This window comes from Aulonocara sp. 'chitande type north' Nkhata Bay, linkage group LG16 (genome assembly GCF_057382095.1).
Source record: "Aulonocara sp. 'chitande type north' Nkhata Bay isolate Kocher_YH1m ecotype deep benthic linkage group LG16, A_spYH_male_GT1.1, whole genome shotgun sequence".
Taxonomy (NCBI): domain Eukaryota; kingdom Metazoa; phylum Chordata; class Actinopteri; order Cichliformes; family Cichlidae; genus Aulonocara; species Aulonocara sp. 'chitande type north' Nkhata Bay.
The window spans coordinates 8,440,060-8,463,199 of record NC_141359.1 but is presented as its reverse complement, the minus strand read 5'-3'; the positions used below and the strand labels follow the sequence as shown (position 1 = coordinate 8,463,199).

The 23,140-nt window shown below is 40.5% G+C and overlaps 1 protein-coding gene across 2 annotated transcripts in view; it reads left to right on the top strand.

The window, feature by feature from the left end:
- adcy5 (adenylate cyclase 5) overlaps positions 1 to 23,140 on the top strand; it is a 95,508-nt gene that overhangs the window by 68,518 nt on the left and 3,850 nt on the right. Inside the window, exons 8-20 of one of the 2 annotated variants that reach the window (XM_086267654.1) lie at positions 395 to 532; positions 4,545 to 4,567; positions 8,441 to 8,585; positions 9,901 to 9,998; positions 11,938 to 12,025; positions 14,359 to 14,475; positions 14,610 to 14,768; positions 16,618 to 16,802; positions 16,927 to 16,947; positions 17,235 to 17,364; positions 19,575 to 19,838; positions 20,016 to 20,220; positions 20,444 to 20,568. In XM_086267654.1, the coding sequence (XP_086123780.1) occupies positions 395 to 532; positions 4,545 to 4,567; positions 8,441 to 8,585; positions 9,901 to 9,998; positions 11,938 to 12,025; positions 14,359 to 14,475; positions 14,610 to 14,768; positions 16,618 to 16,802; positions 16,927 to 16,947; positions 17,235 to 17,364; positions 19,575 to 19,838; positions 20,016 to 20,220; positions 20,444 to 20,568 (1,698 nt within the window). Of the gene's footprint in view, positions 1 to 394; positions 533 to 4,544; positions 4,568 to 8,425; positions 8,586 to 9,900; positions 9,999 to 11,937; positions 12,026 to 14,358; positions 14,476 to 14,609; positions 14,769 to 16,617; positions 16,803 to 16,926; positions 16,948 to 17,234; positions 17,365 to 19,574; positions 19,839 to 20,015; positions 20,221 to 20,443; positions 20,569 to 23,140 lie in introns of both variants that reach the window. The other variant, XM_086267653.1, reaches the window with a different exon arrangement.

Genomic DNA, 23,140 nt, shown 5'->3' with positions numbered 1-23,140 from the left:
ACTGGACACGCTTAGCTTGACACAGCTACTTCCTAATTCAGGAGCAAGGCTCGATTTTTGATGATTTGTCCCAATTAATTGCTTTTTTTTAGAAACCGATTACATGGAATTCCCAGATTCACCACTTTCATTCACAAACTGGTAGCAGATGACTCCGTCTTAAGGCAACATTCATGGCAGGTTTTGGTGACAGTGTTGGCACGACTGATAATCATGCCAGCACTGTGAGATAACGTTATCTTATTGGATAGAAGAGATATTCACAAGTATATAATTTGCAGTTGATAAAAGGTGATGAATCCTAAAATATGTTATTATAACTCTCGCAAAATGTGTGAACTTGTATGTGTAAATTTTATTTCTAAAACCTGTCTTTGCTTTTTCTGTCTTACAGAAAGAGGAAAAGGCCATGATTGCCAAAATGAACCGGCAGAGGACCAACTCTGTCACCCACAACAGTGGACACTGGACCGACCGTCCCTTTTACAACCATTTAGGTGGAAATCAGATCTCCAAAGATCTGAAGAGGATGGTAAGACAAGATTTTTTTAAACAAATGTTTATCGATAGATTAAAAGCATTCTAATGGTCTGCTTTGTAGTGCTGCTGTTTTTGGTGTTGTTGGAGTGCTAAAGCCAGGTGACTCTCCTGCCAATATCACATCTTGGCTCTCATTTGGTGATGAAGCCAACCTGTTGTTAATACAATAATCCTGAGATCTGCAGTCCTGGTAAGCAGCAGCTCACTTCGCCTCTCACACCTTACCCCTGGATCCAAGAGGCTCTCAGGAGCACTCGTGCAAGGGGGACAACAGCAACATGTAGGCGGCCGCAGTTAAGCGGGAAATGTAGCAACGGCAGAGAGATGGAACCTCACCGAGACTGATTGTTATTTACGTACCGTAGCACTTCCTGCTGAGCCGAGCCTGCATGTAGTGACTCACTTGGCGAATGGATGCACCTATGCCTGTTTTTCTTATATCCCCAATCCACTCACCTCTCACTGTATCTATGGCAGGAAAGAGGACGATGAAGTCCAGGCAACATGTGCGCTGTTATATATTGGGGAAATGGATTCTGTTCTACACGCTTTATTTTAAAATTGGTAATATTCACAAAAAGTATCTATTAAAAGGTGAATCCCATCATTTTTTTCACATCAAGAGCAGTTTTCTCTCAGATCAGATCAGAACAGCTTGTTCTGATGTTATCATGTGAAAAGCAGTTAAATATCTTGTAAAGCAAATCTGGTTTTCCCGCAATAACAAGTTAATGATTTCATTGACATGAGGAATGAAAAGGGTTTTTTCTTCCCTGTGCTGTTGTCCTCATGGGTCATGCATATAATTAGCCTATTATTGACGTGCATCAGGCTGATTAATCTCTACTCCACTTAAAAGTAGCAGCGTGTGTTTTATTCTTGCTGAGCCTTCTCACCTTTGTAATACAGAAAATTCAGTGTTGATCTAATCTATCAATTGTAGCGCCCCGGAGAACAAACCCGTACTTAGTCCCTGAATCAAACAGCCAGGTCGTCTTCACGGCTACCAAGCTGTCCGCACGCATCTCGTGATCACAAGAAGCAAAACGGGTTTGTTTTTTTCTTGTAATATCTTGCTATGCTTGGGAACATCTCAGAGAGAGAACGAGATCTGCCTTTTCTTTTAGTTCCACATAACAAGATGAATCAATCTGATAACCACAACAGAAAAGATAACAGCAAGCACAGCTTTTTTTTCTGCTTCTGTAGTTTTCTCATCCTATTAAGTCCTGCTCAGCTTGTGGCATCATCAATGAACTGCACTTTTGTAATGGAAAGGCTGCTTTACAGTTGTAGTTTGCCGTTTGTTGCAAATCTTTTAGCTTTCAGTGGGATATTTTTATTCACTTCCAATGCGGGAAAATCAAAATCTGGACATAAGGAAGTACTGAACTCAGTGTTATAGAGATGCACGACTAAAAAAAACAAGAATACCACTTTAATGGTTGATGTCAGACATATAGAATGAGAACAGATACAAATATTTTATAATAATATTTAGGTCATGTTTATAGGTAGGTTGAGCACATTTTATAAAAGTTATTTTGGATCGATCTGTCTACTAAATGAGTGTAATGTCAGGTTGTGAGCACAGCCAGACAGAACAATAAGCTTACCTCTCTCGTGAATATACAAACACCCTTTTCTACATCTTAGTTCTTTGTAACAATCCCACTCTGACCAAAGCATTGGAAACAACTTGGGGTACAGCATCTGGACCGAGGCAATGCACAGGAGAGTTCGCCAGGTACAGAGAGAACATGCAAACTCCCCATTGACCGTATTAACCAGTGTGCTTTTATTTTGAAAGAAACATCAGTTCTGCTTTAAAACGATTACTTTTCATTAAAATAAACTGTCTGCACAGTTAAGTATTACTTTCTGTATTTTTATGTGACCCACAGGGGGCTCTGTAGCTGACTTGGAGCTCTGTGTAGCATAAATGCTACAACAAGTGTGCACATAAAAAAAGAAACAACATCAAATTAATGCTGCATTGATTTACATTGGATCCTTCTGGCACTTAGAGCTAAGGCTGCTCAGCACAAAAATCATCTTATCTCTCATCGTCCTGGATGACTACGTTCAATTACTCGTCCTGACATCACATCAGCAGCTGCGTTGTTTTTCTTTCCTAATATCAGATGAGTGTGTCACCAAAGTCCTATAAAAGTTTGCAGAAACATGAACGCTTTGACATCAACTTTATTTGCTGCAGCTCTGCCTTCCTTCATTGTCAGCCTCAGTTTTCTTTCTGCCTATTACTCTCTCACCCCATATCTTCATACCTCCATAGTCTTCATTAATCACAGCAAGCTCTGGAGCGAGCTTTGAAACAGAGCTGTAAAGAATAAGGAATCAAATATGCACAGAGAGCATGAGGGAGGGTTTTTATATGACCGGGAGGAAACCTGGTTATGTCTGTCAGACACAGAATGGACTTTGGAGGTATTCAGGATTTTACACATGTACTTCTACTCCTGCTGCCCATTCAGCCTCTTGCTTTTGCAAACAGGAAGCAGTGGAGCAGGCAGGAATGCAAATAATTTCGTTTTTACCTTTCACTTTTTCCTATTTGATTTTTTTCCCCCTTACTTTCATGCAGGGGTTAGCTGTGCTGAATATTTCTTCAGCATAGTCATTTGTGTGTTTCACCACAAGAGGGAGGTAGAGCAATTTGAATATCTACAAGCTGGTATTCTGTAATGCTGTAATATGGCCAAACAGTTTAATGACAGTGACAATCTGAACATAGTATAAACTGAGTAACAAAATATGATTAATGTGACTTCATAATGAAAAACAGGTTAAAAAATATATTACATTTTTTTCCATGACACAGCACACTGTATCGTTTTGCAGGACAGTTCACCCAAAGTGTTAAAGTTGTGTGCTTTGCATCTGTTTGTTTATAGACATATTCTATCTTTGCATTTCAAACGGGTGAAAATAACATTTGAAACTTGTCTTGTTTACCTCTGCTCGACAACAAAGCCTCCACTTCTTACATCTTTCTTATTTTGCTCATTCTGTCGGTTTATCTCTGCTGAAAAACTCAAAACCTACCAAAAATGTTTAATTTCACGTCAATCATAGCCGTCATTTCTCGCCGAATAGAGCTGACAGTGGGTGAACGGTCCAAATCTTGAGCTGAGTTAGATGCAAATGTCTTTTATTCGGTTCATACCTGAAGTGATCTGGGTGATTTTTTTTCCCCCCCGTGTCTGCTGGTTTCCAGCCACAGCGAACCTTTCCCTGTAAGCGTATTTTTCATTTGGCTCAGGGTAATTATTATGTCATCAGGCCCCCCAATAGCTGTCTAATGGCAGCGTTGCGGTTGCTCATTATTTGTGAAGTTAAATTGAACAAGCTTCAATCAGAGGAATGATGATAGGCTGAGGCTCCTTAATGTAGTTTGAAAAGGAAAATTAGAAAATTAAAATAATTTGTAGCAAGGTTCAACCGAAGCAATAACCGCCTCTAAGCGGTGTATATAAATCCCGAAAATCACAGGAAGGATCTAAACCACTGTAGTGATATAACTCGTCCGAAGGGTGGGTGTGGGGTGTGTGTGTGTTGGGGGGTTGTTGTTGCTGAGGTACCTTTCATTAGCTGAAGATGTCTTGGGAGATTGCTTGGGCTGTTATCTGTGAAGTCTCTGAAAAAATTGTTCTAAATCACCGTCAGAACAGCCAGAGCACACACTGATCGTCAAGCAGTTTAGTCCAAACATTGCAGAATGACAGATATTTAATGTAGAATGACAACTTCTAAATATTGCAGAACATTGGATGTTTTTGCTTTGTTATTCATTTTATCATTTTAAAAATGCTTTCATTGAGTGAATCACCAGATATGTTGATGTGATTGTTCTGAGTTGTATTAAAAGAGCGTTTAGCTGTAAAGAAAAAGAAAGCAGAACCAATCTGGTTTGAAAAGATTAAACACCTTTACCACACGCTGCTCTAAAAATCCTATTTCCTGTTGTCCTTTCTCTCTTGCAGGGCTTTGAAGACCCCAAAGACAAGTGAGTAGTGACTCATTGTGCTTGTTGTTTTGTCTGTGTGCCACCTTAGAGGATTTGTTCTTGCTTTGCCCAAGACGATAGGCAATGATCCTGAAAATGAGCTGAAAGACAAGAAGAAGCACTTTGAAACACAAATATGATTGTCACTGGTAATTTTAACTGGAAAGTCAGAATAAATGGCATAATAATAAGATGATGTGCAAGATCTTTGATTTGTATGAGAGTCAGTGTCCAGGTAAAGGATCAGTTTAAATTAAAATGTTTTGGGGGGGGGTTTCAATTCGGTTTTGCCAGAGTGCCAAATCATAACAGTCACCTTAAGGCATATTATATTGTAAGGTAAAGACCCTACAATAATACAGAGATAACCTTAACAATCAAACAATCCCCTATGCAAGTACTAGGCGACAGTGGGAAGGAAAAACTCCCTTTTAATAGGAAGAACCAGGCTCAGTTCAGTTTTCAACATGTTGGAGGTTCAAAGTGAAAATTAGGGCAGTTTTGTATGGAAGAGGTAATGCAGGAGTCTGCATTTGCACTTTAACCCTTTATCATGCAGCTGTAGCTTGAATATGTGTTGTGTACACAGCTAAGATAATAAAAAAGTGTGCCAGCGTCCATCAATATATGAACTTATCAGAGCTTGGTGGTTGCAATCACAGTTTTAAGCATCATTGATCGATAAGTCATCTAACGTTTCTTGGAGGGCAGGTTAAACGTGTTCCAGGATCGCTTCTAGCAGATGAATGCTTGCAGTTGTCGTATAATCCACCTGCATGAGTGCTAGTGTCTAAATTCTGATTCTCTCCATGAGTCTTTTGCTGCTGGACAGAGTTTATGTTCTTAATGTGTTGCAGTATCAACTGTTTCATCCAAGATTTACAAAAAAAAAAAGGGCAGAGGAAGGGATAGTTAAGCCAAAGGCTCTCAGTGATCAAAGAGGAGCTGTCGTTTATGGAGAAGCTGTCCTCCTCTTCTCCTCCAAATAGTTCTGTATATGTGAGTTTGTTCTGAGCTGCAGCATCCAAGCCTCTGCCTCTGCCGCAGGCTACAGCACAGATCTTACTTCTTATGCAGACTGACAGGTTTTTAGAGTCGAGAGGAAGTACATGCTGGGTTTTTCGTCAACTGCTACACTGGATACGATGTCACAGCTCAGTTTGGAAATCTGTTTCCATCTGTCTTAAAATCAGTGAATGTAACGTATATTAAGACTTGACATCGTAGAGACAAACCAATCCTTTCTTTCTGATTTGCTGAGGCCTCAAATGCCACCGATTAGAGCTACAGTACAGCACTGAAACTGACAAGTGTTTAAAGACAAAACCTTTAAAGTTAGACATGTCTACACAAAATATTCCAATTAACTACTTAACAACTCCTAAAATTCTGCCTCCAATCGCTCAACTTCTGGGTATTGTTAAATCCAAACACAGTATTCCAGACTAACCGTCAAATGCATTTTATATGTAGGTGAATCTGCGTTTTGCAGATTTAGTGATTGTTTTTAGACAAATTGTCTCATCTGACTGTTCAAGTTTGAGGGCTGCAGTGATCTTTCAGGTCAGAGGTGTGAAAAATCTTCCTGACTTCTCAGTTTCTTCCATCGTTTTCACACTTAATGTTAATATTGGACAAAGATAACCCAAAGAAATAAAAAAATACAGTTTTTAAATGATAAGTTCAATTATTAAGGGAAAAAAGCTATCCAACTCTACCTGACAATACGTGAAAAAGCAGTTGCTGCTTAAACCCAATAACTGGTTGCGCCAGCCTTGGCAGCAAGAACTGCAATCATGCATTTGCAATAACTGGCAATGAATCTTTCATACTGCTGTGGAAGAATGTTGGCTCACTCTTCTTTGCAGAATTATTTTAATTCAGCCAGGAGAGTTTGAGCATGATTGACCTGTTTAAGGTTATGCCAAAGCATCTCAATCAGATTTAAGTGCAGATTTTGACTGGGCCTAGGTTTATGCCGGCTGTAATGGGACTCAAAGCTTCCAAGAAGTTCAAATTTTCTCTCATCAGTCCACAGAATCTTTTCCCAAAAGCCTTTGGGATCATCAAGACGATTTTTGGTAAATGTGAGATGAGTCTTTGTTTCCATTTTGATCAGCAGCTGTTTACTTCTTGGGACTCTCCCATGGGTGCTATTTTTGTCTTGTCTCTTTGTCATTGTGAATCATGAACTCTGACCTTTAGATGTTTTTAACATGGTGTTCTGGGTTCTTTAATGAGCTCTCAGATGAGTTGCCTATGTGCTCTTGGAGTAATTTTGTTAGGCTGGCCTCTCCTGGGAAGCTTCACCGCTGTTTCCATGTTCTCATTTTCAGTGTTGGGAAGGTTACTTTTAAAATGTATTCCATTACAGATTACAGAATACATGCCCCAAAATGTATTTTGTAATGTATTCCGTTACGTTACTCAATGAGAGTAACTTATTCTGAATACTTTCGATTACTTAATATATTATCATGCTGTTTACAACTACATGAATGTGATTTATTACTATTACTGAAGGTCCGCGGGTCTGAACCGTAGTAAAGGACCTCTGGCTAATACGTCGGTTCTGTGTTGGGCTCGTAGCCGAAAACTAGCTTTACTTTGTTGTCTGGGTCAAGTTTGCTTGCCAGAGACAGAGAGAGGCGTTGAAAGGCTGCTCCAACGGAACTTATTGTTTCGGAGGAAAACACGAACACGGTGTACAGTCGAGTCTTAATAGCTTACTTACAACTGGGCTCGTCAGGCACTCTTCTTGGCTGCAGTGGTTATTATTATATTTACATGCTTCCAGCTCCCGTTTCTGCTACGATAACTACTTTTCCACTCTCCTTTTTCTCCCTCCTCGCACTGACAGACACATAACGGGTATGGCAGTCCATTCTCCCTGCAGCACGGACTACACTGCCCATGATGCTACATTCTTTAGAGCTATGCTTTCTGCCTGTTAGCTTAGCACAACAACAACAACAAAAAAAGGTGCTCTCTCACCCAGGAAACACAGTCACAAAGAGAGCGCGTCACCCTGTAACCATGGTAACCGTAACGCTGCCGCCTGGAACAACAGAACTTAGCTGTCAAACAAAACCCAAACAGTCCTGACCCGCCACGATATGAAACAGGAAAGTACTGCTGTGTAATCCATTTATTTCAACAAAGTAACTGTATTCTGAATACCACCCTTTTAAACGGTAACTGTAATGGAATACAGTTACTCATATTTTGTATTTTAAATACGTAACGGCGGTACATGTATTCCGTTACTCCCCAACACTGCTCATTTTTTGAATAATGCCTCTCACTGTGGTTCACTTGAGTCCCAAAGCCTTTGAAATAGCCTTGTAGTCCTTTGCAGACTGATGGATGACAATCACTTACTTATCTGTTCTTGAGTTTCTTTAGACTGTGGCATGATTGTGTTGCCATTTTTTAAGATCTCTGAGTCTGCCTCACTTTGTCAAACAGGGATTTCTTAATTCTTCAGGTCTTGTAGTAATCAGGCCTTGAATTGAATTGAAGTCAACTTTCAAAAAGAAAGCTTATCTCTGATCATCAAACTAATTTGATGATGTATGCAAAAAAAAAAGCCCCTAAGAAATCAGATCGCAGCACTGTGTATGATTTCCTATTTGCAGCTACACCTCAGGTTACAGTGGGTTGTTAAGGTGACCCTCGAACAGTTTTAGTAAACTTCTGTTTAGTCAATAGTTATTAAGAAAGTCTTTTGGCTTGATTTTCAGACAAGTTCTTTAAGAAAGCAGTGGATCAAAAAGTTTAGCTGCAGTAAAGCCAAACAGTCTTTGTTGACTCGGCATGAAATGTAAATGTCAATCAGTCTCCTCTTGTTTTATTCAGGCATTTTATTTTCAGAAACACACAGGAAAACCTAAACCCAGAGGACGAGGTGGATGAGTTTCTGGGCCGGGCCATCGACGCGCGCAGCATCGACCGTCTGCGCTCGGAACACGTCAAGAAATTCCTGCTCACCTTTAGAGAGCCTGACCTGGAGAAAAAGGTTAGACGCGCACACACGCGGACACACAAAGTCCAACTGCCAATATAGCAAAAGATAATTGGCCGTGACAAGCAATCTTCTTTGTGCAAAAAGCTCTCTCTTTTTCGGTCCCTCTGGGAAGTCACTCAAAAGCAAAGTATAACACAGAAAGAGAGGAAGCAGGGGTTTAAATGGAGAAGAGAAACTGCTTCAGACAGTGAATGGCAGGCTGAGAAGAGGTTTGCAGCTGGGTTGTTATAAAAGGAATTTGGGAGGAAAAAGGGAAAAAGAGTTTTTGCTTCGTGTACGGTGAAAGTGAGATCTGAAGGAATTTTGGAGAGCCTCCGGTTCCATGTCTGTCAGACCACTTCTGCCTTTAGGCTCGTGTACAATCTTTAAATCCTGTTGATCCACAGTTTGATTTTGAGGCACAGCAATATCTCCAAGTTTGGAGAAACAAGTTTCTCTTGGCCATACAGAAGGAGTATTTCAACTTAGAGTTTATCCAGTAAAATAAACTTTTTGCAGGATAGCAGCTGAGTAGCCGCTGCACATGCCAGACACGGATCAGTTGCTAAGATTTCTTTCATTTTTAAGGATCGTAAGTAGTTTTTTAATATCGGGATATGGTTTTCTTTTCAGCTGTAAAACGCCAATAACCAATTTTTTTTTTCTTTTTTAAACTTCAACAAACATCACGAAACAATCTTTTCAGCTTTGAAATATCAATACTCACTTGAAAACCTCACTGTCTTTCAGCCATTGTTCTCACATACGAAAGTCTAAGTCAGAATTTACGTCTGCACGAACAAATTATGCCTGTGCTCTGCAGGCTCGTGAGAATCAACTGTTCAAACTCTTGTCATATTTTTACATTTTGTTGTCTTTATTTTTCTAATTTTTTATTGACTGGTTCAAAGCTTGAGTATTTCAAGCTCGTGCTTTCTAATTTCAAATGGGATTTCAAAGCAGCCTCAAATCTTGACGGAGTTAAATGTCATCTGCGCTAAATGTCAGCTGTTCCCAGATTCTCCGAATGAAGAGGAAGTATTTAGAGAAATAAATAAAAGTCGAGGCTTACACTAGTTAAACCCATGTCAAGTGTGAACTCGTCATTTTTGTGATTTATGTCTGACTCGAGTACAGCTCTGCTACAAGCGTCTGTGGTGTTGACGTACTCGTTCCAAAATACCCAGAGAGACATAATTGAGTCAGACTTTTCATACTTTTTTATCTTGTTGGTTGTTTTGTATGTTTTTCACCCCTCATGCCGTCAGAGGGACAGAATGTAAGAAAAGTCTGTGTCACTGAACTGCTGTCTCCTTCCCTCCTGCAGTACTCCAAACAGGTGGACTCCAGGTTTGGGGCTTATGTGGCCTGCGCCTCCCTCGTCTTTCTCTTCATCTGCTTCATCCAGATTGTCATCGTGCCACCGTGAGTCAACACTTGGAAATAATACACAGATAGGACCGTGGAAGTTTGAGATTTACTTCACAACTTTGAAAAGTTTACTCTGATTACAGTTTAAACAATTGTAGCTCAAATGTATGAAATAAATAAGTGCAGAGTACACAAAGTGAGCTTAAACGGCCACACGATTCATTTATATATTAAAATCAGATAAACTTTTAGGACTAGAACTTTGGAGAAAGAGCACTTCTTACTAAAGGTTTTTCTTAATATACATAAAAGATAATGTGGGGGTGGGACGGGGTAATCAATATTCCTTTTGGTCTAAATGCAGTTTTTAATAATGCAGCACAATTTTAATATTCATTGCAAATTATTTTGTGAACTTCATGGCCATGGGCTTTGGACCCCCGGCGTCTCCAAGGCCTAGTTTGAGAACTACTGCTTTACACAATCAAAATTGGGTAGGTCAACATTTGCCACTTTATTAGGTACACCTGTTCAGCTGCTTGTTAATGCAAATATCTCATCATCCAATCAGCATTTAGGCATTTAGACACGGTCAAGACGACCTGCTGAACTTCAAAGAAGCATCAAATGGGGATAAAAGGTGGCTCCGAATGTTGCTGGTCTGAGTATTTGAGAATCTGCTAACACGGGATGCTTTGAAAATAGAGAAATTATCCAGTGAGCCGAAGTTCTCTGGGAGAACTTGACGCCAGGGGCCAGAGGAGAATGGTAAGCTGATATTAAGGCTTAAATAACCAGTCGTTAAAACCAAGAAGCATCACTAAACTCACAGCACATTAAAACTAAAAGCAGATGGACTGTAAATTTAGAGACCACACAATGTGCCACTCCTGTTAGCTGAGTGCAAGAAACTGAGGCTGGAGTTCCCACAGGCTTACCGAAGAAAACCGAAAAGTGCTTCCTGGTATGATGAGTCTCAGTTTCTGCTGGAACATCAAATTTGGTGTTAACATGATCTGTGCTGTGCTGCATCATCAGTTCAGGCTGATAGTGATGAAGAATTAAGGCAGTCTGAAGTCGAAAGGGGGTCCAACCTGGTACTAGCAAGGTGCACCTAATAAAGTGGCCAGTGGGTGTATATATAAGAAGTTGCTCCAAGTTGAAACTGAATTGCTTGGTCTTCTAAATAGTACTCCCATGGTATAATCCCAAAAGCTGTCTTTATTAGGCAAATATAACTATCTCCTTATATTTCATAAGCACTAATACATGCGTTTTAATAAATTGTTTAGAAACTATGTCTTTGTTAGTGGTCAGTGTGTGCGTTCAGGCTTTGGAGCCTTACAAAACTCGGCACAGCTTTAGTCTTAATGCTGTCTGTTCCAAGTTCTCTTCCAAATTCTTCAGCCTTTATCCTTAAAACAGGACTTATAAAGATGAATCACTGAATAGAGGAGTAATAAAAGATGATGAGTAATAAAAAAGAATATCAGATCAAAATCAGCATAATTGCACCCGAGCACTGGCCAGATTTTAAAGCTCTGTCAGATTTTGTCTCAAAGCGAGCCCTCCTCTCTCTCTTCTTTTTTTGCAAACTGCACTCAGAGGTTTCTCCCTGCCCATCTCTTAGTATTGATCTTCTTTAGCCTGCCTCTTTATTAACCTTTCTCCTCAGTACTTTCATCTCACCACTCCTCTCTTGTCTTTTAATCCTGTCCTTAAAGTCCCACATAGGCTGCCTCCTCACATCTCATGTCCCTTGTTATTTAATCTATTTTTATAATCGCTTTTACCCTCTTAATCTTAATGCTTCTTCTCTTTGGTGTTATTCATTCCCGTCACACCCACGAGTAAGATGTTTACTTCCACAGTATTTAGCACAAGGTTGTAGACTATAAAGAGAAAGTGTTAACTTATCAGATGCCACACTGACTGTGAATTGCAGAGTAATAAATATTGCAGTAGATACATCCAATCTCTTTGTTGTCTGCAGCTCCAGACTGATGATCGGCTTCTTCGTCACCTGTCTCATTATCCTGACGGCTGTTATGTTCGTCTCAGCTGTGTACTGCTGTTTTGGGGTGAGAAGTCTATGCTTGTAATGAATGACACAGAGAAACTCAGAGCTTTGCTCAGATTTGTTGCAGATATAAGGCATTCGGCAAAGTGATAACCAATACAAGCGATTATAGATGCTTTTATGAGAATGTTATCCCGTAAGATAGCTGCCTCGTTTCAGTTCGGTTCAGCGTAAGACATCGTTCAGACAAATCTAAATGTTTTATCGGGCTGTGGTTTGGATGCTGTACTTGTTATGAATTGTGGTCAGAGAATCCTTCATCTAGAAAATGAAAGATATTCTCCTCAAAGGAAGTTCTTTTTGATCAGAATCTGTTACATTTTTACAACAGACTCCCTTGGTGCGTATCTATTATATGAATTAAAAATTGTTAAGTTTCCCTCGTGTTTATGTGAGTCTTTGAGAAAAGCTGCTCCATCTCATATTTACTTTATCTAACATAATTCAGGATACGTTTCATGTTTCTGTAGTTTGTCTGTATTCTTGCACAAGATTATTCACAGAAGGGAGCCTTTGTTCAACTTTGTTCTATAAAACTTTATGCATATTAGCCTAAGGTTACTAGACTATAAACTTCAACAGCAACAACATAAACTTTCAGCAGTCTCTGCTGTCAATTTGATCAGTATTTAAAGGTGCAATTATTGTTTTTTGAGTTACAAAAATGATTCTACTCATAGATAAACATTAATTAGTGGGTACTTACATGCAATATGTAATTCCAACAAACTGATGCATTCTCATAAACTTAGAATTAGTCCATTAAAATAAATAGGAGCAGGCTCCAATTTGTGGAAGCTGTCATGTTGCCTCGCTATCTTCAACACAGTTGCCGAAACGGACATCTCGGTTCCACCAAATCAGGTTTTATTTGTTCAGCTAGAGACCAGCCACATGTGTAGTTTGCCAAAGGCGGGGAAAAGAGAACTCATAGGAATTCATTAGGAGGCAAATGTTAATTCATACCTGCACCTTCAGGCTCAAGATGTGAAGGCTCATGCTTACAGTATGTGAAGTTGAACATGAAGGAAAGAGACAGCAGGACTGGCATCTTAATAAAACATCATCCTCTTCCTCCTAACTGCTAGCCTCATCCCCTGAACTGAAAACAGAGCTCTAACTCATGACTGTCGCACTTACTTGTTGTCAGCAGATTAGACATGCAATCCTCTCATCCACACACAGCTGACAATGAGCCGGCTGAACAACAGCAGCTGGTTTTAAGCTAACATTATACAAGCTAATGTTCGGCTCGAGTGTCCTAAAAATCCCACTTTCCCTCTCGTGACAACCGAATTACAACCACACATTGTATCAGAGTTTATTCACTAAGTCCAACCATGTTAGATACACTTCACTGACGATGGCTAACAGCAGCTAACAGAGGCTAACAGAGGCTAACAGCAGCTAACAGAGGCTAACAGAGGCTAACAGCAGTGTTTACCCACAGAAAAGTTTAGGATATCCTTAAAAACTCGCAGTCAACTGCAATCTATTTACGTCTAGTGGTGCGATTTTACACTCTGTACCCTTAACAAAGCCTGTGACTCTAAATATCAGGTAAAAACTGAAGATATTTCACATGGTTATCCTAGTCAAATGTTATGGAGTTTTCATTTTTAAATAACAGCTAACACAGCATTTTTTAAAAATTGCATTTCATAGGATAACTTAAGGAATAGTATTTTAGTAAAATATTATCAATCTCCCAATGTTTAGGTAGCTGTTTCCTCCCTCTGTTCTCAGTTTTGATCTGTTTGTGTGGACTTTAGCAAAGAACAGATTGTGCTTTAACAGAAGCAGCTGATGTTCTTTTTGCACTACGTCTTCAGCTGCGTATTTGGTGCCTGTTCAGTAAACACAGGGGTACTGGGCGCTGTGCTGTAATAAAGACAGTTACAGAATAGCATGCAGCTCAGTTGATTACTTTGTTGCGCTGCCTCTAATGTAATTATCTGGTACATTCTTCTGGAGTTAATAAGTTCGCAAATTTTCACAATCTCTTCCACAAGTTTCTATAAAGTGGGCCTTGTCGAATAAGATTTGCAGTGAGACCGTAAATCCTTTTGTCGATCAGTTTTCTTTCTGCTGTTGATGACTCACAAGAAACGGGAAAGGTTTGAGAAGAGAAAAATAGAGCTGCTGCTTGAAGGTTTCCATAACGGTGAGTCATGGCTCTTTTTTTTAAAAAACAAAATATAAAAAAAAGCAGAGCCTCTTTTTTACACAGAGCTGTAAAAGCATGGTCAAACTGGAAACCAGTGACTGAGAAAATGAAGTCAGTTAATTCAATTAAAACTGAATATTAATTGTTGGAATTCTTCTGTCCTCCAGATCTTCCCAGTGCCTCTGCAGACACTCTCTAAGAGAATAGTTCAGTCTAGACTAAACAGCACCTTGGTTGGTGTCTTCACCATCATCATCGTCTTTCTTTCTGCTTTCATCAACATTGTAAGTTTTCATTAACAGGATTCCCAAATTCCCATTTTCTTGTCATGGGTCAATGTTTCAAGGAGAGGTTTTTGACTATGATGCTTTTGAGTGTCTGGATTTGAAAGTCTCGCAATAATTTTGACCCTTTTTAGTTCACGTGCAGCAGCCATGACCTGTGGAGTTGCATCAAAGCACAGCACAACATCAGCCTGGACAGTGTCAATGCCTGCCATGCTTACTTCCTCAACTACAGCCTGGACACACAACACAGCCCCTGTGGACATGATGGCCTCATCTGCAGCTTTCCTGAGGTACAGATGCCTTGTTTTATCTATGGCCTATCTGTTTTATTTATTAGATTATTTCATCAATAAATTTACAGGTATCCTTTTAAAGTATGACACAACAAACAAAGAAAAGAAGATCCAAGTTTGTTGAAGACTAAGGAAAGTTAGGCGGATGATTTGTCTAAAAAAAGTACAGCCAAAAGATAACCTTTCAGAAAATGCCAGTTGAAGTTTAAATACTAAAATCTGCTGGTCAACTCACTAAAGTACATTACATCAGGCCTCAATAGATCAATTAAGTTCCTTCCATCCAACCATCCATCCCTCTTTCCATTCTTCCTTCCATTGCCACTATCCGAGGCCAGGTCACAGGGGCAGTAAAGAAGCCCGAACCTCCCTTTCCCCAGCCACTTTCTCCAGCTCATCCGAAGAAACACCAAGGTGGTTCCAGGCTAGCTGAGATACATAATCTCTCCAGTCCTGGGTCTACCCATAAGAACTCTTCCCAGCAGGACATGCCTGGATTTCCTCGCCCAAGAAGTGCCCAGGAGGTTCCTCCTGACTCACTGAACTCCTCACTCCCTCTCTCAGGCAGGGGCCAGCTGTCCTTCAGAGAAAGCTCATTTGTGCTGCTTGTGTGTGTCTCTTTGAGTCACTACCCAGAGATTGTGAACATCAGTGACATAGATGACCCGTAAATCAACAGCTCCGCTTTTATGCACAGCTCTCCCTTCACCACAAATGACTGGTACAGTGACATGGCCCCAGTCCATGTATCAATCTCTCGCTATACTCATTTGTAAACAAGACCCCAAATTCCTCCACATTTAAGCAGCAACTCCTCCCTGACCCAGAGTGGACCCTCCACTCTTTTCCAGCTGAATACCATGGGCGTAACATAACATATATAGTCATCATAAGGCGCTTTATATTGTAAAGTAAAAACCCTATAATATTACAGAGCAAACCTCATTGATCCAATAATCGGTATGAGCAAACACCGCACGGAGAACAAGACTGTGGCTTAGGTAGGTCAGCCATCTGTTGCAGCTGGTTGGGCAGTGAGGTGAAACAGAAGAGACCGGAGCTGATGGATAACCTGCGGGCTGTCCGCATAAGTGCAAATTAATTTTATTAATCCTAAACTGAACAACAGCCAATGGCACGAGTCCAGGACTTAAATAAGACACAAATACGACTCAGGTGCTGCTGCCAAGTTTCCCTCATAGGGATAAAATGTGGGCAGAATCTCATTCATACAACACTTTTCAACCAGGTGTTGCAGCTCAAGGTGATGCACAACAATATTAAAACTGCAAGCAATAAAAAAAAAAGCAACGATAAAACACAAGCACTAAAAAGAGAGAAATGCATGTGCTTAAACAAGTTATGTACTTTATAGAACATTAATGAGCATTACGACATCTAATCATTGCTTTCTGCTGTGACGAATGGTGTAATGAAATCACCTTGTATACCATACACTGTTAGAGCAAACACATGGTTAAAATTGGGTAAAATTTGTCTTGCAAAGTACTGCATTGCTTTTTTTGAACACCACACACACACACACACACACACACACACACACACACACACACACACACACGTAACTGTAAGATTTCAATGTGAGACTTCTGACATGAAACGAAATTTTGGGAGCAGAACAAATGGGTGCTAAGTGGGGGTAATTACAGCTGTAAATGTTAACATTTGGTGTGCACACTCGTGCTCAAATTAGAAGTTAAGCAGTGAAAATGTGGGTTAATCGTGTGTTTTATAACTCATCCAGATGCAGCTTGTTCAGTCAGAACTGTTGCAGCATATAAAGCCTGGCCACTAAACAATAGTCTCTTTGCATTTTCTCCCTCAGTACTTCTCGTCCTGCGTGCTGCTGAGCCTGCTGGCCTGTTCCGTCTTCCTGCAGGTCAGCAGCATCGGTAAGCTCTTCCTCATGCTCTTCATCGAACTGCTTTACCTTCTCATCATGGAGGTTCCCAAAGTGAGCCTCTTTGACAACCAGGACCTGCTGGTCATGGCCAATGCCATCAACAACGCGTGAGTCTCTTTATTACACCTGTGTGTGTCTCTGTGTGTCATTTCATGCCTGTAATGATTAAAGCTTCGAAGGTGTGCAGATGTTCTTAGTGCTCACCGGCTCTTCTCTGTTCCTCCCTCACAGTGAGCCCATGAATGGAACAAGGTGAGACTGATGGCGGGACCCAAAGTGGTCTCTGTCATCTGTTTACGCTAACAGCATCATTATCACTCCTCTGGCACAAATGGAACTATAATGACCTGCTGGCAACAGATGCTAACGCTAATTAGCCAAGATTTAGAGGGCAGCTTGTTTTTGTGTTTTATGTTATTTTCCTGCAGAGTACATCTTTAACTCTGTGTAATACCTGCATATATCAGTGATTGTGGTAGCTGGGTAACTCGGCATAAAATCTATCTGTAATACTAATATGTGTATGTGCTGACCTCCAGGTGTGGAGTAGACAAGGTGCCTCTAAAGATCATGACTCCAGTGGTGATCACAGTCTTCGTCCTTGCCCTGTACCTTCACGCCCAGCAGGTGGAGTCAACAGCAAGGCTTGACTTCCTGTGGAAACTGCAGGTTAGTGTGTGTGTGCGCGTGTGTGAGAACAAGAGTAAACAGAACCTATAGCGCATTGCTGCCCCTTCCCCTTGTATAGTTATGATTCCATTGGCCTCTGATGCTTAAAAAGTAGTTTTGGTTTTTTTTCCTCCTGGTATCCGAGTTAAGTGTCATTATGTGACTTTGTAGATACGTATTTGGTGTGCTTTTTAGCATAAATTTGCATTTTTAGGAAGGGAATCGCTGTTATTATTTTGTGCTAGGAAATTAATTTAATTCAAAAACATGTTGGGATTGAAAGAAAATAAACACAGCTAGCCCAACTTGCCACTTGATGCAGAATGTTATGATTTAAATGAGCTGCAGTTGGTTTAAAATGTGGCATTTAACAGCTGATTTAGTTGATTTAGACTTTGTCAGGAGGAAGTGGATTTCCATTTATTTCCTTTAAGTGAAAATATTTGGTGATTTGAGAAGTGATGAGGCTAGGCAGTACCTGAATATCGTCATCAGCATGACAGGGAAAATATACATATTTAAACAGGCATGGACACAACAGTTGTGCATAGATCTGTTAGAAATGCAAATGATGTCTCACTGTGTTCCTTTAAAGGATGATAATAGGAATAAACAACAAATTAACTTTAAATGTGGGTCAGACATCCTGTCAAGGTGAAGGCTGGAATCAGAAGCCAATGAGAACAATTAAGTGCTGTAATTTTAAAGCTTTGTAGAAATGAGCAAATAGGCAGCATCACAGAGTCCGTCCACTCTCTGCAGTATATTGTAGTTGAGTTGAGGTCTGGACTTTAGCTGGGCCATTGCAACACTTAGATTCTTTTCTTTTTCAGCCATTCTGTTGTAGATTTACTGCTGTTTTGTGGATCAGCATCTGTTGTAACTTTGGCCAAGCTGTAGTTGTTGGACAAATGGACTCACATTCGACTCTCCAATACTTTAGCGTACAGAGGAGTTCATGTTCGATCCAGGTCCCGTGGATGCAAAAGAAGCCCAATTCAAAACACCACCGCTACCGTGCTTGGTAGCTGAAATGAGGTGGCGATGTGCATTTTAGTCAGATGCAGCTTTGCAAACCTAGACTGTGCTCCCATGTAGACACATACAGGGTGAACAAGTGCTCAACATGAGATATTTCTGATCATAATATTATTCATCTAACTGTAAATCTGAATAACAGATTGAAAAATACATTATGGAGACTTAACATTAGTGTTAAAATATTGAACTGGCTATGAAGAAAATGAAAAATGAAATTAGGGACCCTAATGGATAATAAGAATGGTCAAGCAGATTTCTTGGATAGTCTGGGAAGACTGTTAACACACACCTGACTGCTCAGGACCAACAAACTGCCAAAACATCTGCTTTCATAGAGGTATTCACACTTGCTGACAATGATTGATGATCTTAATCTCAGTAATCAAGTGTGTTTTATTGGCTCGGTAAGATTGGTTACACTCGTAATTGTAAGCATGTACTTAGGTGTACCTAGATTAGTATAAAACGTGACTCTGAAAAGTTTGCATCCCCTAACATGAATCATTGCTTCACCAATAAACACTGAGATAGTTTACCAAATTCTGTTGTTAAGAAACTTTTTGTTCTTATTTGAGAAAGTACAAACATGTCAGAGGGTGTATGTGTGTGTGTGTGTGCGTGTGTGTGTGAGTGTGCGTATAATAACCAAATAATATTCAGTACAGTATCAATTTGACAATAAGAACATTCCTTAAGGGATGTTCATGGCTTCTTTGGCATTTTCTGACGGTTGTGAAGCAGGCTGTTCTGCTTGTAGTTGCTAATCCAGTCAAGTGGATAAAAAACTTATTTAAAAAAGCTGCTGGAGGGCTCTCTATTTTCCAGCTCACTGCTGTCACCAATGGTTAGTAAAAAACAAGGCTGTGAGTCTCAAGCTCCATTTGCAGTTTTGTGAGGCTGAGATACTAAAACAAAGTAAAGAAATTTAGTGATAGGTAAAAGGGTTTTTTCCTGAACCTTCTTTAAAAAATAACAACTTAGTGGTGATTACCTGTCAGGATATATTACTGAATGCTGCTGGTGGGGCGAGATAATATGTTAGGGGACCACCAAATTCATTAGCATTCATCTTCTTGGCATCTTCAATATCTGTGCCAAATGTCATAAAAAATCCATCCAGTTGTAAATGAAGTATTAATTTTTAATCCTGTTCTCTAACTCCTCACAAGGCCACAGAGGAAAAGGAGGAGATGGAGGAATTGCAAGCCTACAACCGCCGTCTGCTCCACAACATCCTTCCCAAAGACGTGGCTGCTCACTTCCTGCAGCGGGAACGTCGGAACGATGAGCTCTACTACCAGTCGTGCGAGTGTGTTGCAGTTATGTTTGCCTCTATTAGTAACTTTTCTGAGTTCTACGTAGAGTTGGAGGGCAACAATGAGGGAGTGGAGTGCCTGCGACTGCTTAATGAAATCATCGCCGACTTTGATGAGGTAAGATCTGAACTATTCCAGTTGGAAGCTGTCTGAATGTATGAATGCAGAACAACGGCTCTGATAACATCCAATTACTGTTTGCTGTGTTTATTTGGTTACTATTGAATCCAGTGGACCCAAAACTCTGCTAAATATGGCCACTGATATTACAAACCTTCGTTCTGCTATCCTCAGATCATCAGCGAGGATCAGTTCCGCCAGCTGGAGAAGATCAAGACTATCGGCTCCACATACATGGCAGCCTCCGGCCTCAATGACTCCACGTATGACAAGGTCGGGCGGTCACACATCCGTGCTCTCGCTGACTACGCCATGAGGCTGATGGACCAGATGAAATACATCAATGAACACTCCTTTAACAACTTCAAGATGAAAATAGGTGGGTAGCAGGAAAGAAAAATGGACTTTTTTTTGCAGAGTGTAAGACTGTTGTTGACTACAGCTCCAGTAAAAGTAACTGATTTGCCCAATTGGAACTAAAGAACCAGTTTCCAAATTGAAAAGATTCTGAGATCTGATTTTGTAGGATATATACATCATATCTTTTAACCTGCACCTCTGTTTGGCAGTTTTAATTATTCTATATTTATTTCTTTTCCTAGGTCTTAACATTGGCCCGGTGGTGGCTGGGGTGATCGGGGCCAGGAAACCTCAGTACGACATCTGGGGGAACACTGTAAATGTGGCGAGTCGCATGGACAGCACAGGTGTACCAGAGAGAATCCAGGTAACAATTTTATATGTCCCGTCATTTAAATTCACACTGATGATTTTGTGTACTCAGATAATCAGTAAGTTATTTAAAATCAACTATAAAATTTGCATTCCATCAGTAAATTATTCTGAACTCCTTCCCTCCCACCTCCTTCAGTCTATTTTGGTGAAAAATTTGAAATTCATCCAGTGTGCATAAGCTCTGTAAAACCACACTTATCTGTCGACTGAAGGGAGGAAAAAAGGAGTGTATTCAAGGTAATGAAGAATGATCGTTAAAAATGGCCCTACTGGTTTTGCTTTATCAGATATTCAATCATTAAAGCTTAATAATTCAAAGCTAATATGAACACAGATTGAATTCTTTAATTTCATCCGATCTCTTTACAGTCCACCTTTTTGCAGGAAAAAGTGACAAAAGAGAAAATATGAGCTGCTGCTTCCTAATGAACACCAAATGGCTCCAAGCAGCATTTTATTAGTAAAGTTATGAGTTTCATTTTTGTAACTTTCTGTAACTTCTGCAGTTGTTTTTGTTGGAAACTTGTATTAAAACTCTAATAATAGAATATTTCCCAGTGGAGGTAGCCAAACTCATCGAGCCAATGACTATAAATCAGGGGAAAAGGCATAAGGAGTTAATACAAAATGTTATTGACAGAACTATGGCATCAGATGTGTTTATTACCACTAATTCAGGAAGAACAACACAGAGAACTGATTAGACACTCCATTGGTGATTTACAGATCACAAGACGTGTGCATAAACTATATAATTCCCCTCTCGCCCCTGTGGGCGGACTTTATCCTTCAAGCGCGAGTCCTCTACCAGAGGCCTGGGAGCTAGAGGGTCCAGCACAGTATCTTTGCTGCGCTTTTCTGGACAGAGATCTCTGATGTTGTTCCTGGGATCTGCTGGACGCCTAACTTGGGAGTCACTGCACCAAGTGCTCCGATTACCACTGGGACCACTGTTACCCTCACCCTCCACATCTTCTTGAGCCCTTCTCCAGCTTCTTGTGTTCCTTCTTCATGATATTGCTGTCATTCTGTATAGCTACATCTATCACTACAGCCGCCTTTGTCTGCTTGTCCACCACTACTATGTCCGGTTGGTTATCCATCACCAGTATCTGGAAGTCCCACAGGATCTTAGCTCGGTCATTCTCGACCACCCTAGAGGGCGTCTCCCATTTTGACCCTGGGACTTCCAGTCCATACAGATGTTCCTGTATACTTTGTCGATCACTTGGTTATGGCGTTCCATGTATGCCCTGCCTGCTAGCACCTTGCAACCTGCTGCTATGTGCTGGATTGTCTCAGGGGCATTATTACACAGCCTGCACCTGGGGTCTTGCCTGGTGTGGTAGACCCCAGCCTCTATGGATCAGAGTTTGTTCCTATGCTACCATGATTAGAGCCTCCAGAATGAAAGATAGTCCAGCTTTGTCCGGCCACTGGTAGGATTGCTTGATATAAGCCACTTCCTCTATCTGCCGATGGTACATACCGTGCAGGGGGTTGTCCTTCCATGATGTTTTTTCTTCTTGCTCCTCTTCTTTCTCATATTTCTGCTTCCTGAGGTATTCACTAAGCAGTCAGTTGTGGCCATCTTCCTGATGTACTCATGGATGTTTGTTGTGTCATCTAGGACTGCTTCATCAGTGCAGTCACCTTCTTCAGCCAGTAGGCATGAATCATGTTAGAGCCTGGTGCTTCTTACTGGACCTTTTCTTGGATGTCTGTCGCTGCCATGGATCCTGGATCCTGTTCGGGAAGGATGCTGTGGTCTGCTCTTAGAGCCACTAGCCACTGAGCATTGCCGTTATGGGTTGTGTCCTTCTCCCTTGAATGGTTCAGTGGAGTACAACTGGTTTATTCTCCTGCCTTCTAGCTCTCTGGTATACCTCTTCAAGTGGCTGGCCAAGGATGTGAGTCTTTGATTCGCAGTTTCCAAGGCTTCAGGTATCACTGCTGCCATGGTGATCATCAGTTTCAGTGACGGTAGCTACATTTCGCATCTTCTAGATGTACTCCAAGTAGTCTTGGTAATCGGCGGAGGGCCAGCTGCTCTTGCACTCCCAAGGAGCCAGACTTTCTTGCATGTTTCGTAATTTTCCAAGCTTTCTGAAGGTCTTTCAACATTTATCGTTGGACATTGGCTAATTTTTCACTCATTTTCAGATGAGTCCTTGTATCTGACCAGAGAAAGTTTTCTCTGTTGAGTACATAACACTGAGCTATGAATTGTTTAAGCATTAAAAAACAGCTAAGAATCAAGGTAAAATATTATCCTTGGGCACGTTTGATATTGAGACATGGATTGGTCTCCCCAGATTCCTGATCTCAACATTATTGATTATTTCCAATTTTCGTAGCAAAATATAAAGAGTTTAAGACAGCACTGTAGTCAAATTAAACTGGGTTCAACTTGACTGAAAGTTATTCTTTCTAGAAATTATGGTTCCATTAAACTCCATCTTAATCAATGACACAGCATGTTTGACTTTCAAGCTGTCAAATCATTGGTCACTAGGAGTTATTAGCAAAATAATGATAAATCTCAAAAATGCTGACCAGGGAAT